The 15,038-nt window shown below is 40.0% G+C and overlaps 1 protein-coding gene and 1 long non-coding RNA gene across 2 annotated transcripts in view; one reads left to right on the top strand and one right to left on the bottom strand.

Annotated features, from left to right (window-relative positions):
- The window catches only part of LOC144048885 (uncharacterized), a 33,509-nt gene that overhangs the window by 1,723 nt on the left and 16,748 nt on the right, over positions 1-15,038 (bottom strand). The window contains exons 2-6 of the mRNA XM_077561328.1: positions 13,467-14,380; positions 8,364-8,415; positions 8,011-8,134; positions 6,260-6,402; positions 1,357-1,593 (exon numbers count right to left, since the gene is read on the bottom strand). Of these exons, the coding sequence (XP_077417454.1) occupies positions 1,357-1,593; positions 6,260-6,402; positions 8,011-8,134; positions 8,364-8,415; positions 13,467-14,380 (1,470 nt within the window). The remainder of the gene's footprint in view (positions 1-1,356; positions 1,594-6,259; positions 6,403-8,010; positions 8,135-8,363; positions 8,416-13,466; positions 14,381-15,038) is intronic.
- On the top strand, positions 401-12,798 carry LOC144048887 (uncharacterized). The gene is made up of 4 exons (XR_013293443.1): positions 401-500; positions 945-1,015; positions 1,349-1,447; positions 11,802-12,798. It is a non-coding gene; the product is annotated as an uncharacterized LOC144048887 (long non-coding RNA).

Here is a 15,038-nt window from a genome sequence, read left to right as displayed (position 1 = left end):
CTACAATCACTAACAGGCGTGTTTTCATCATACCAGAAATTAGAGATGGGAAATCCAGGTATAGAAAGTAAAAACGCTGCCACTGTTTGGCTTTATAGCCACAGGTGCTTGTACTCAACTGGCAGGTAAACGAGGTCATTACGAGAAGTGTTAATTTTGTCAACGAAAACTGAACAAAAATAATTTTGGCAACACACATTTTTCACCGGACTAAAACTAGACTAGACTAAAACCCTCCTTAACTGGGACTAAATCTGTATTTATTTTCGTTGAATAATGAAGACGAAAATGTATTTCACTTAATAAAACTGGACTATAATCTATGGACATTTTAGTTCATGAACAAATACGAGGCAAAAATTATATGATTTTGTAAAATCTTGTCTCTGCTAATCTGTCACGGTGTCATGTGACACACCCACTTTCAAATCTGCATCTAGCGACTGGCGAGTACAACATGCATAACATGGGATAGACAGGAGGTGGATATACGGTGAAAGGTAAGAAAGTTAATTATAGTTATAACATAACATTAACCCAACGGCTATAACATTTCAACAATAATGTTAATCCAACTGCTAACTAATGCTGGTTAATTTGCTAGCTCGTAGCATGCAGCCATAGTAGCCACTTGTTGATATACTGTAATTGTTTGTGAAATTGTTTTTCATCAAAAAGATGAGGAAATTTTACGTAAAATAGTTTTAGACCCGAAATGTTCAACATTATCTGCTGATTGTGATCTCTAATTTAAGTAAATATCGCGCTCTATGAGTCCCGACTAAATGTGTCACTTCGACTGACAGGCGACCTTCGGTTGAAGTAGTAGATTCCATGGCTCCATGGGCAATAATAACTTTTAATTTGTAAATAACAGTCGCTAAGTCACTAAGTCGCTCCGGGTCACGTCCACTTCCATTCACCAATCATTTCCTTTCCTGCAGTGACGTGTTCACGTGACGTCGGTGCATGCGGTCAATAGTTGCCCGGACTGAGTAAAAAAGGTTGGATAATGGTGAGTGTATTAACTTTTTTTTAGCGCTGTTGACTGTCAACCAAGATAGCATTTAGCATTTGCTAAAGCACTAACGCAACCACCAGTCGCTAAATTGAATAGCAATTAAATTGGTTCTAAGTAGTTCCTAGTGAGAATGCATTGTATATTTTTATTTTCAGCTAAATAGTAGTGTCCCAGTTTTTAATTACGAAAATCTGGATACCCTAGCTGGCCAAATGTCAACTAATATGTAGCCCATTTGAATGGTCTACCCAAGATTTTCGACCCATTTTGAGTAGTGACAGAGTCTGTATCCATCTTTATGTGAAATCACAGCAATGGTTCTGGCAGGTACTGACGTTGTCTACTAGCTTGGTGAAGGGACTGGTCGAGTTCCAGCTGCACCATTTCTTATGGAGCTGCGGCAGTGGAGGGAGGAATTCCTGGAAGGTGCGTACGCTCCACGCTCTTGGTCGGGCACAGCTGCTGCTTCCATCACTGGTGGCACCGGAAGGTGAGGGGGTCGAGTCAGGTGGGGGCCAGTCGCCAACAGGGCTTGAACCCGTGTTACTGTGCCTCAGGAAGCGCTCCCTTTGCTGAGAAAACAAAATGTCTTGTCAACAATTTAAATACCTTTTAATTTCATAATGTCGCGACAATGAGCAATAGTAGTAGCCTATGACAGCATATGGTATAAAAAATTGTACTTCTTAGTACCCAGTTTTTAAAATATCAATAGTGAGTAGATTTACAGTATTGAGTTTAAAACAGAGGGTTTTTTTTTCTATTTGAGGCTGAACTTGTAAGATCCAAATGGGATATTTGCTACATGTCAGCAGTTGCGTAGGCATCATAACACAAGACCTAAACCAACCCAGGGGTGATAAACTAATTATGAGCGAGATAACCACTGAACGCAAATAGCGCAAATACTGGCGTTGGCATTATGCTCAAGCACTCAACTGCAGATACAATGGTCAATGACCTGCACTGTGCGAGAGACTTGTTATTGAAGCAAGCACGCATCTCTGGTAGCGAGGTTGGACATGAAGATCAGAACGCAGTGACTGCATTGATCTTATGTGAAACCGTGTAGCAATTGCCAATTCAGGCGTCATCAGAACTGACTGACCCACTTCCTCCTTACACCTTCAATCCTCCCCACAGACTGTTTTGTATATTAAATGAATGGATTATTGAGAAGGAAGTGTACTGGCTCTGGCTCACTTGGCATGCCTGGTCAAAAAGCCGGCCAACTGAGTATGTTTAGCTCACAGACTCATTATTTATTAAGACTATTAAAAACTGTCAAATGAACAGAAGGTGCTTTGGACTGTGCTGTTTGGGAAATCCACATTTTAAATCAGTCTTACATGATTCACATGACGTGTTTGTATAAACGTAGAGTCATTTCAAGGCAAGCTATAATCTCTCGATGCACCAGAGATCCTCGGTTGGCACTCCAAACGGGTCACCAGTCTCTTTAAGTTCCTGGCGGCCCATAGGGGGCCATGACGCCCAACAAAATGCTTGTGCTTGAGTCGAATGCTGCATTCGAGGATGGTCGGAAGTCGGACTTTTCCGAGTTCAAACCAGGAAGTGTGTACGGGAACGCCCCCTTGAACAAGGAAATTCGGAGCTGCGAAGTCTGAAAAAATAAAGGACCCCGACTTCAGGGACGGACTACAAGTGACGTCACTCTACAATGGTGACCCCTTTGGAAACACAGACCGTGAATGGCAAAACACAAATTACTCGAGTATAAAACTAGATAGCTTTCTTCATTCAAAAATATTTGACATAAATTCACGTAACACAACGTATGTGACAGTATGACCGCTATCTCCCTGCATGAAATTGTACGGTGAACTACTGAACTGTATGGAATGCTTATGATAAAAAGATAAAACAATAAATGAAGCAAGGCAAGTTTGCTGGAGGCCAAAATGACTTTTGAGCACCAAAATAAAAAACAATTTTATCATTTTAGTTGTTAACTTACGCGTTGAACGCTTTCAGGTCGTAACTGGGAAAAAACAACTCAGATATATCCGACTTCCGACCATCCTCAAATGCAGCATAAAACCCAACATAAGCGTAAAAAAGCTTACGTCGCTTAATATGTGAAAAAACGGCAATCACTCGTGGACATCTCTACTTGTGCGCACCATCACCCCAAAAAATATAACAATCACTCCAATATTATGTATTTTATGGATAAAGTGTTTTCCTCATTAAGTGACATAAGCTTTTGTCATGAGCACCTATATGGAAAAGCTACCAAATTGGTAATATTGAGGCAATCATTGTTCTATTTTTCAGAGATTGATGTGCGCATAAGTAGGGATGTCAACAAATTTTGAAGATGATTGATTTCAGTTTCCGGGCATTAGGTGGTGTTTAGTTTTGGCACATTACACATTTAGACTGTCCTTAGCACAACCGCAATACAGCAAGTGAGGAGGCATATTACATTGGGGTCAGCAACTTAAGAGCCATTTAAACCTGTTTCATAAAAGTAACCACGGGAGCCATGCACCCACTGGACATTTAAAATGAAGATCGATTTTCTGTTCCTTTATCCCCTTTTCATTTCTGCTGCAGACACCCGTTGGACCATGTGGCCCGTCTGAAGCCATATTTCAGCGGATCCGCCATATTGGATCTAGTAATTGTATTCACCAAGTTTGGGCAAATAATTCTCTAAAATTGAGTCCGATTGGCATAATACATTCAAAGGCAATGGTTTGGCGTTAATCCAATGAGTTCTGTCTTGGTGATACATCTCCAAGGAGCGAGTGAACGAGGCACGGTCACAAATCCCTTCACTTTGCCACAAGTTATGTGGTTGTGATGTTGACATACTCAAGATGGCGTCTATGTATATAAAGTGTAAATGGGCACTCCACACAGATACGATCCCAACCTTTTGAATGTGAGGCATACGTGCCAAACACAAAGCTCACCATGGTATTCATTTTCATGAAGTACATTTTAAATATGTTTACCCGGCAGACTGCATGGATAAAATAACATCTTATGTTGGTGATGGTGGAATAGTATGGGACAGCGTCCTCATCATTGGAAAACAAGGCTGAGATTCAGCTGTGTAACAATTTAGCGGCGTGAATACGATGTATATAATTCGGTAGACAGGTGATACAATCTTACCGGTTTGCTGTTAAAATGGTTTTGAATCTTGCTGAAATGTCTTTTCAATTATTTGAGCTTTTTTTTCAGAGGCTAATTACGATTGACAGGCTGGACGTGTGCATGCTACATTATCCTTCCTGATCGGTCAGCTGCTATTATTCCGGGGAGGGCGAAGGTTTTAGGGGTTGCACCCATCAGTGGGAGAACAAGTCCAGAATAATCCTTCCCACAGAGTCCCTAACAGCTAGCTTTGTCTAGACAAGAATTAGCTGGGGTTTAAATGAAGTGTTCCTCTGGTCACCAAAGAAACTCGAATACAATGAGTACTTTTAGGTTCGATACGCAAGGTGACAAATCAGTCTCAGACGAGAGTGGTGTGAGAAATCCCACAATATGGGAGGCAAAGGGGTAAGACATGGAAGATCACTGTTGAATTGTGAGTAATGGATGGATTATGTCGTTAAGATGCAACATGGTCTCATACATTAATGCTTGGGTTGATGAAAAGGACAGAAAGTTCATTTGGTCACCACCGTCGACAATCAGTGCAACATGATTATATTACACACAGGGGCGTCTGCATGGAGGACACACACAGGCAGACCACACACTGCGTGCCAAAGCATGCATGCAATACACGCACACACAAACACACGCACACACAATTGGCGCTGGGAATCTGGCTTGTAGATAATACTCCATTAGCCCAGGCTGCAGAAAAGCTTGCCAGTCCTTCAAAAAAGCTGCCAGAACTGTTTATGCCAACGCTTATTCCAGGAGAACACAAAAGCAAGCAAGGAAGAAAATGCTGTAGCTTAAACCACTTTAATGACAGTGTGTTCCCATTGAGGACTGGAGAGGTTTATTTATTTTTATTGTGAGCCTTAATACAAGCATTAGGTCAATACTGCGTCATGAAGACCTATCGTTTGCCATCAACATTAGTTTGAACGAAAGCCTACGTCCTTAATCCGCAGCGAATCGGAATGCTCAGATGGCTCGTGTTATCAATTACTGTGCAGTCGATAGAGAGTTTCACCTGTGATATTTCTATGTATACTATATATCTGTAGCGATGTGGATATATGTGGTTAGCAAGGTTCAGGGTTCGAATCTCACCTCAGACCTTTCTGTGTGGAGTTGCATGTTTTTCTCCACATACTTTGATGTATTTTTTTCTCTATGTACTCTTTCCACAACATGTAGTATTACATACAGTACTGTAAATAAATACACTCTAAAAACAGCTGGGACAAAAGTAACTCAATTATGGATCAAAAATTGACCCAATTTGACCCAATTTTATGGGTTGTTTTACACAAACTTACCTCTTTTTTTATTTGCAAAACAACCCAGAAAGTTGGGTCAAATTGACCCAAGTAGACTATCCGACCCAAATTTTGGGATTGTTTTATACAAAATGACCCAACTTTTTGACCCAAAGTTGAGTCAAATTAACCCATGTAGAGGATCTGACCCACATTTATGAGTTGTTTTACACTAAAAGACCCATTTCTTGACTCAAAATTGAGTCAAATTAACCCAAGTAGAGGTTCTGACCCAATTTGATGGGTTGTTTTATACAAAATGACCAACTTTCTTACCCAAAATTGAGTCAAATTAACCAAAATAGAGGATCGGACCCATATTTATGAGTTGTTTTACACTAAAACACACATTTCTTGACTCAAAGTTGGGTCAAATAGACACAAGTAGAGGATCGGTCCATAGTTGGGATATTTTTGACCTAACTGTTTTTAGATTGTACAAATTGAAATAGATGTCAATATCAGCGTTAATGATGTTTTATCTATGTATACCCATTGACTGGGATCTGGTCCAGGGTGTACTCTGGTTCTGGCCCAAAGTCACTTGGGATAGGTTCCAGCTCACCCGTGCCGTGACCCTTAACACAATCGGCAGTAGTAGAAGATGGATGGATATTAATTTCATCAAGTTATGTGATATGTGGTTTAAGTGTTCCCTGCACACCATATATGCAAATAAACAATCAATTAGTTTGGTCAGAATTGAGATAATATCAGTTGTCTTGCTATGTCTTACATAGTAGCTGCCTTGTAGCTATAGTGCCATGAAAGCAGGTCTTACTGTGTGTGGGGAGAAGGATGGCCGATTTGGGCTTGGGGCAGAAGATATGATGAACACCTCATCTGGTCCAAAATCAAGCTCTGCCAAACCACTGGAGGAAAGGTCCAATTCTGTATTCTGGGAGGTGTCACCACCAGCACTCACTGGGGAAAGAGTAAAAACAAATATGTAAAAATATCATACCTCATCTGAATGTGAAGAATGTATATTCGTATAAAGATTTCATTAACATGGTGTCACGGTTTAAAGATACAGCTTACACTGTCGGCCACCTTGAATTTGTTAACTGTTTTATGAGCTCTGCATTTTTGTCCGAACACCGTGATCGGAGCCCCCTGCTTGCTTTGTGGGTTATCCAACAAATCTCTCAGCCTGAGTCCCTTATTATTGAAATTTTTATTGATTTTTCCTGCAAAAGGTCCACCACGGCTCCAAAGAAGTGCTTTTAATACAATGAAATTGCATATGCAAAATACACTTCATTGTGACTCAGTCTAACTATTTTATATATATATAAATAAAATAAAAAAGTAATTGAGCTGTGGTGGTAAAGTAAGAATGACTAGAAAAGTATTGAAAAACTTAGAGATTGCAGAAGAGCATCTCTGAAACAACTAGCTCTACTTTGAAGATGAGTTATGAGTTCTGCCAATATGATAAAATTGAGGCCACACACATAGGTGTGGTGTAAACATATAGTAAATATACATTATACACTACACAGTAAATCAGTAAGAAAACCTCAAATGTAGAATACAAACAAATATGATTCACCACTTCTTACATATCACTTAGTTACTGAACTGCACTTCTTATTCACTCAACTTATCATATAGACCGTGTGGAGAAGGCCTCACACCTATGGACAATTTGGTCTTCAATTAGCTTAACTTGCATGTTTTTGAAATGTCGGAGTCTGAAGTCCAAACCTCAGAGCTGCACAAATGTAACACTGACCACAAAGTTTGAGTTTGATTCCCTAAAGCACATGCGTCAAGGTCTGGTCCTCGAGGGCCTGAGTCCTGCATGTTTTCGAGGTTTCCCTACTCCAACGCACCTGATTCAATGATCAGGATAATGATCAGGCTCCTGCAGAGCTTGCTGATGAGCTTAAATATGAATCAGCTGTGTTGGACGTGGGAAACCTCAAAAACATGCAGGACTCAGGCCCTCGAGGACCGAACTGTTATGTTCTGTCTTCGTCATGGATGTTTTTTTTCTTGCAAGCTGTCCGTATGATCTGTTAGCGGGCCCATAGGTGAGGCAGCTGAGCACAGAGCTGCACACTTGTGGGCAATTCGTAATTAGTTCCTTTTTTTGAGGCTTCCCCAGCATACCAGCAGGTTGCTGGATCATTCCTCTGATTGCAGTGTGCATTATTTATGATTTGTTTGTATTTAGTCATTTACCCAATTGGTAGCACCTTTTGTTCCACAGTTTGGTTCTTTTGTACTTTACAGTTTTGTTTGTTGCTATAGTTTTTTGTTATAAAGACTATTTGAGTTTTCCGATGTCTTGTTGCTGCTTTGGGGTCCACCTAATCACAAACCGTAACACAGACTTTGACACCACTAAAGTGTGATTCATTTTGAGATGTTCCATTGATACTCCCTTACCTCTGTGAATATTTTTAAGAGATTACACAAACCGTCATTTTCAAACGCAGAATTGATTGAAATGTGTCATTCAGACCTTTTCTAGTATTTTGTATTGGGTCAAATATGTCAATCATGCTGGGTCTTAATTCTCACCTTTGCGCGGTGGGCTGTACTTGTCGTTTTCCTGATCTCTGATGACTTCCTGGTTGGTCTGATTCTCAGCAATGGGTTGCAGCTCACTTACCTCCGCCCTAGTGCTCTGTACGGCCTCTGGCACCTACAGCACAACACGACAAGTCGAGTTAAGGACCAAAACCTGACCGCAGAAGTGCTTTATTTTATGTGACGAGTCGCTCAACACAACATAATAATAAAATGTGGCAACTATTTGTATGACTCCACTTAGTTTTCTGTTAGACATATTTGGTATTGTTGTGGTTGAATTCAACAAACCTTGGTAAAGAAAGGAAACAGAAACATGTAAAAGTGTAGAGTTGTGTCTGTACCTCAGTGCTGGCGGATGCACAGGAGCTCTCTCTTTTTAGACACAGTTTGGGTCTGTAAATAAAAGCATTTTCATTCATTTTCAAGTGTATAACCATTCACAAGGGTTTCCAGTGAGGAAAACAGTAACGACATCCTATACACCAGTGGTCCTCAACCCTGATCCTCAGGGACCCTTATCCAGCCTGTTTTCCATGTCTCCCACAGCCAACACAGGTGGAGATCGTTATCAGCCTTCTCCAGAGATCGCTGATTAGCTGATGATATGAATCACCTGTGTTGGCTGTGGGAGGCATGGAAAACAGGCTGGATACCGGTCCCTGAGGACCAGGGTTGGGGACCTCTGCCATACACTACCACAATAGTGTTGACCTTCAACATTTCTTCACAATGATGTTATATGTGACCTCACTAGTCTAAACATATGCCATTCTGTTTAATATTACATTTGTGGAATATGAGTTATGAAGCGAAATCCAGCCGTTTTTATCCATCACAGGGGGCGGCCATTTTGCCACTCGCTGTCGACTGAAGATATTACAGTTGCTCAGGGCTTAGGCAACGACCAATCACAACTCACCTGTTTTCTGAATCTGCGCTGTGATTGGTTGTTACCTGAGAGCTGCGCAACTGTGATGTCATCTTCAGTCACCAGCAAGTGGCAAAATGGCCGCCCACTGAGATGGATTAAAAATGACTGGATTTTACTGCTTAACTCATATTCCACTAATGCAATATTAACCAGAATACCATATTTAGACTAGTGGTGCTGCATAGAATTATTATTGTTTTTTAATGGGGTTGACTTTAAGTTGTACAATTCCTTATTACACTTTCAGTATGAGGTGACATCTATGTCCAACCTACTAACTTACTGTGGTACTTTGTCAACATAACTGCTCATCTATTCAGCCATTTTCCGTTGTGTTTCCATCCCTTTCTTAGCTCCAAATGAGCCAATGAAGCATGCTGAAATATTTGAACAAGTACCCACTTATTAAAAATTGCTCTTACAGCTGAATGAGCCCATTAGCAAACACCGGCCAACTGAGGGGAGCGCCTGCTGCGACTCTCTCCCACCTTTGGCTGTTTTCTTACCAGAGGGGACCTTGGGAGTTAATCTCAGCAGCACTGCTTTCAGGCAACATGCACGACCTCGCCTCTCTCATCACGTTCTAGTGATTTGTGGGAAGTCGTTTAAAATAATAAGGAACACCTCAAGAGGAAAAAGCTGCCACAGAGGCTGCTCATGGGCTTAAGGTTTCATGATCATGCATTTCCTGGCTTTCAAGTAGCTTGGCTTGTTGTTAATTGTGGTTTCATGTTATTGAGCACGTGCTTTCAATTTCCTTGTCATAAAGAGTTTAAACCCGAGGTGGGGTTACATGACACATTAAACACTACGGCCTTAATTTACTAAAGGTTTGCATGCTCATAAACGGGTGTGAAGTTGAGCGGGCATGCAGGCAAATGTGCAAGCTGATATGTGAAGACACTGATCATGTTTATGATTTCTTACATTAGGTAAAGGATGATTTCACAAGATAGGAAACAGATAAACATCAATATGCAAGACTTTATTCCTAGGAAATTACAATGTTCTATTTCTGGTAAGCTATTTTTAAAACAACACCGCAGGCTACTCACGTGGTCCTTAGGAGTGAAACTGTGCCCGAGGACACCATGTTGGTGATCCCTGATCTTAGGGCTGACTTGGAACTAATCACATGAAGGAGTCATGCCATCACCTTGCTTTCAACTTTAGATATCTGTGTTAAGGGTCATTTTCAGCACACGCTGACAATTGGTGCTGGCTTCTCCTAGAGAAGCTTGTCGGGTATGCTGTCCCAAGTTTTAAACACAATCTTACGCACCATATTGCCAGGTAATCGAGATGTGTTAAAAAAAACCTGGCTTTTATGTTGTTGCTGCCTTTTCCAAAATGATCAGAACTATCAATTTATCTTCTGCAACTTCCAATTCCATCATTTCAAACGTGACATCCAAATGTTCCATGGTGAATCCCATCTGAGCTTTTTAAAATACTGAGGTTTGCACAACTTTTTCCTTGTTGCCAACAGCCTCACAATTTGTTAAAGTTCGCCCGCTATTTGGGATCTTATTCATTTAGCCCTATAAAGCCTGAACCATAAAAAATGATAAAATAGAAAATTCTAATTCTTTGTAAATAGAGTATTTATTGGTCCTTGTGAACAAATTTTTTTTTTTTTTTAATAAACTTCCACATATGACTTTTGTTTTGTGTCATATTTGATACAGCCAGTTACAATGCTTTCAATTCGTACATTTATAACTGTCAAAATATAATAGACATATCAAACATATTAGTATTTTCCAAAAATCTGGAAAAAAAAAACATTTCCGACTATTAATACGTATAGGTGTCCAGTGTTGTGCTCGTTACTAAAAAAAAAAAAGTAACTAGTTACAGTTACTTCATTTTAAAAGTAACTCAATTACTCTAATGATTATTTAAACAAAAAAAGTAACGCATTACTATTCTTTAGTTACTTAAAATAGAAAGAACATACAGTACACTGTTCCTTTATGCTCAACTAAAGTAAAATAATGAGCATATTTCTATGTAGAAAAACTCGTTTTGCGCTTGCCTCTACTCTCAATGACTGCCGAATCTGATACCTGCCCACAATGCGTCTTCTTTGTTAGTAGGCAGCGGCAATCCATTATAAACAGCAAGTAGTACATGTACACAGCAGTCATCCATTCATTATTTGATTCTAAACCGCTTATCCTCACAAGTGTCGCACAATGAAATGATTAAATAAAATAATTTATCAAGTAACTGACTAACGCACCATCTTATAACTGTAACTGAGTTACTGACTATTTGAAAAAGTAATGTAAGACTATTAGTTATTGTAAAACAAAAGTAATTAAGTTATAGTAACGCGTTACTAATAACTTGTTACTCAATTGGGGCGATCTTGCAAGGTCGTTGGAAAAGCCATCAGCTGGGTTATACTGCCCTCTAATGGATTATCCATACAATGCATGCGTCAGATCATATACGTCAGGATTTTAATGGGGTGGAGGCATTATACTCATGAAATAGAAGGCTCAAAATGTCTTGGATTTAATATGATACGTTTGGGGTTATAGGGTTAAATCAGGTCCCAATATGCACACATGCAGTATAAGTTGTTTTCAAGATGCTAACATAACTCTATACCGTCCAGGCTTTGGCTCAGGTGGGCCAAACAGCCATCTTGTTGGAACAGATAGTGTTACAAACCACCAAACTCCCAGAGTTTGTTTATTGTCTCCTGCGATGGACAAGCTAGTAAATTATACCCCTTGACTGTACGACAATGCTTGCACCAAACTCAATGTTTTCTCCTCATTGTGCCTTTTTCACCCCACCTCCCCGCCCATTCACTTTCTTCTGTTTTCGTGTGCAGGAATTGAGGCCAGGTGCTGTACCTTGAACGCCCCACCGACTATGGTGAGAATGCTTGACATCAAGGGAGCCGCACAGTTGCTGCCAAACTGAACTAATCATCAAAGGTCACCACATCACGAACTGGGACTTCCAGCTGAGTCAACATAACAAATTTGTGCTTGTGTATGCGCTCGGGTGAGGATTTACTGTTAGACCAGCCCATTTTCAGTCATGGAAAAAAAAATATATGACTTGTTTAAAAAAAATAAAAATACTGTAGAAGGAAACAAACAGGAAAGATAAGTTGGAAATATGCACCTATAGTATCGTACTAGGGTGTTTACACTTTTAATTTAATAGTGACGAACAACAATTCACACACACAATCACACCTATGGACAACTTAGAGTGTCCTAATAAGAGAAGAAGGTTTTACATTGAGAGGAAAATATGACTTGAAAATTCATGTTTTTGGAATGTGGGAGGAAACCGGAGTTAACACTTCTGGGGGTGTTGTCTTCTTATCTGTATTAAAATAATCTATGTGCAAGAAGACAGATTTTACACTAAAATTAACACATTAAAATAAAATAAAAAAATGGGTAAAAGTAGGATTGAGTACGAGTAGTTTTGTGGTTTAAAAAAAAAAATCGAATCAATTTTTCTTTTCGAGCCTGATATTTAGTCATAAAACCTTGAATCAATTATTGTAATATCTCTTTTCCCCATAAATTCATAAGAAAATACCATTTTAAAGGCCAAATCTTTTTTTGTATCTTAACGTCTTCTTTGAAATTCACTGTTCACATGCATTAAAAGTATTTCTTACATTTGTAAAAGACCAGACTTATTGCACTTTAAGACAATTCCGATTTTTTAAATTTTTTATTTACAATTATTTAATTAGAATTCTGAAAATATTTTCATCTCATCCTTGCTGATGTCAATGTTTGTGTAACACGTAAGTGATTATAACACGTTTTACTATCATTAATAAACAAAATCATTTAACCAGTTACAGCCTCCGCAAAATTTTATTTGAAATTTAATGTTTGTGAAGTTTTTATGTCATGTACTTGATATTTTGGAAGTGAAGTGAATCAAATTGGAAAAAATAGGAATTGAATCGAACTGAACTCTTGTGAATCGAAATCGAATCGATTCGGGGAAATTAGAATCGATACCCAACCCGAGTTTTTAGTAGTTTTGCTAGTTTTCAAAACACCGGCGGTATCGCCCCTGTGACATGATGAACAACGCATCACTTCAAAGACAAAGGACGTGCACATGTGCAAGTCTAGTACTGTGCTTCACATTCATTTATGAAGGGAGGTCACAGGCTGCTGCTGTGTGTGCTACTCAAGAAAATGCTTTGAATAACACTTCATCAACGTTTACAATTAGCATGGCCGGCAGAAAGTGAAACACATTACCATCCCTTAACTCAAAGTGCCATTCTAAATATATACCTTTGAGTATTACTACCAGTCCAATTTTGTATCGTGAGGCAAGCAGTTGGTGTGCATGGCGTGTGCATTGTATGCGAATGACAGTGGGCAGTGTTTGGACATTTTTGCAGTTCTGTGTGAGTGTATGTGAGTGGAGAGGTGTGTGATAGTGACATAAGTATCAAATTTGACTGTTCTAAATATGCTTCCCTAGAAAGTAAGTTGAGAGAAATTACCTGAATATGACGCAGAGAACACTGGCGAGTATCAAAGCGAAGAAGGCAGCTCCACTCACAGCAGCCAGTAGAGAGTCTACCTTGGCAGATGTGGAAGCAAAGCTTCGCCGTTCGCCGCCTGGTTTGGTCAGATTGTTGTAGTGGAAGAGGAGGGCAAAGCCCCGGCCCCAGTGAGTGGTTGTGATGAGCTCCATGATGACCTCCACCATCTCCTGACTCGAGCCAAACACCAACTGGCTGCTAGGAGGTCGGTTTGACCCACAGAACCGTGAGGAAAAGGTGATAAGATCTGAGATATAGAGAACATCGTGGGGGCAGGCGTCAAGTCCTGACTGCTGCGTTTCAGGGCTGACGGGTGTAATGTCTGTGGATTTTGGCAAAGTAACTCTAGTTGCCGTGGTCATGCTTGGGATGGAACTAGGGTTGAGGTCTACCCTAAGGCGGGAAGAGGAGGCCATGTTGATAGCCTTATCTGTATCCAACACGGGTCCAGGGAGAAGAAGAGAAGCAGTAGGCGGCGATGTAAGGCCAGAGGAGAGATCTATAGATCTCTTGGCCGAGTTTGACATTTTTGTTGACTGTTCATCCACCTCGCTGTCTTGAGAGGACTCCTGGACTTTCTGATCAATATCTTCTGATGAAGGCTCATCCAATGCCAAACTGTTCGGGGCATAAGTCGACTCATCTTCTCCATCCTCCTCCTCATAACTAGAAATGGGCGAGTACTGTGCAGAAGACTCATGACTTTCAAACACGTCAAAGTCAAATATCTCAAGGATAAGCTGATAATCCACAGGTACAAAGAACTGCCAAACGCAGTGGGTCCCAGAAGAGTAGTTGTAAGGGAAGCCGGGGGAGAGTATCAGTCCTTGTGCATCCGTCACATCCACCTTGGCGCCACAGTCAAAGTAGACCTGCAAAATAAATGAAGAGTCTCAAAACTTGGCTAGTTCTGAGGTGCCGTAAGCAACTTGGAACAACATTTTAAGCAATGTGGTCAATAATGTGCTAACTTAAGTTAAAATTTAAGATAAGTGGTTCTTAACTTTGTTGGAGGCACTGAAACCCAACAGTTTCCTCTGCAGTCACCGAATCCTTCTTTATTGAAAAATATGATTTATTTCCAATTCGAGACATAGATAGAGGGTTTACTGGTGAACAAAACAAACAGGTAGTGTAACTATTTAAAAAAAAAATTTTTTTTAATCAAGCCTGACTTCACTTTGATTTCAGAAAGTGTTCTTGCATTCCCCATCTTCCATGTTGCTTAAGTTTTGCTAGATAGCTCATTGTGCTAGACTAGAATTGTGCAACTTGGCATTGCAAATCATGCAGTTAGGACGCTGACGCCCATCACTCAACTCAACTCTATATAGAGCACTTTATAACAACAACAACAACTTTTTATTTTTTTTAAATTGAAAACAGGAGCAGCTAATACAATGCAAAAACAGCAGAGGCCCTGGAATTGAACCCTGTGGAACACCATATATTCCATGTGAAATCATATTACACATATTGTTCCAACCACTTTCTTTTTTTTGCCCAACAGTTAGAATGATGGGATTACAA

The sequence above is a fragment of the Vanacampus margaritifer genome, chromosome 3 (genome assembly GCF_051991255.1).
Source record: "Vanacampus margaritifer isolate UIUO_Vmar chromosome 3, RoL_Vmar_1.0, whole genome shotgun sequence".
NCBI lineage: Eukaryota > Metazoa > Chordata > Actinopteri > Syngnathiformes > Syngnathidae > Vanacampus > Vanacampus margaritifer.
Note: the sequence above shows the minus strand (reverse complement) of the source record. Positions and strands in the feature narration are given on the sequence as shown.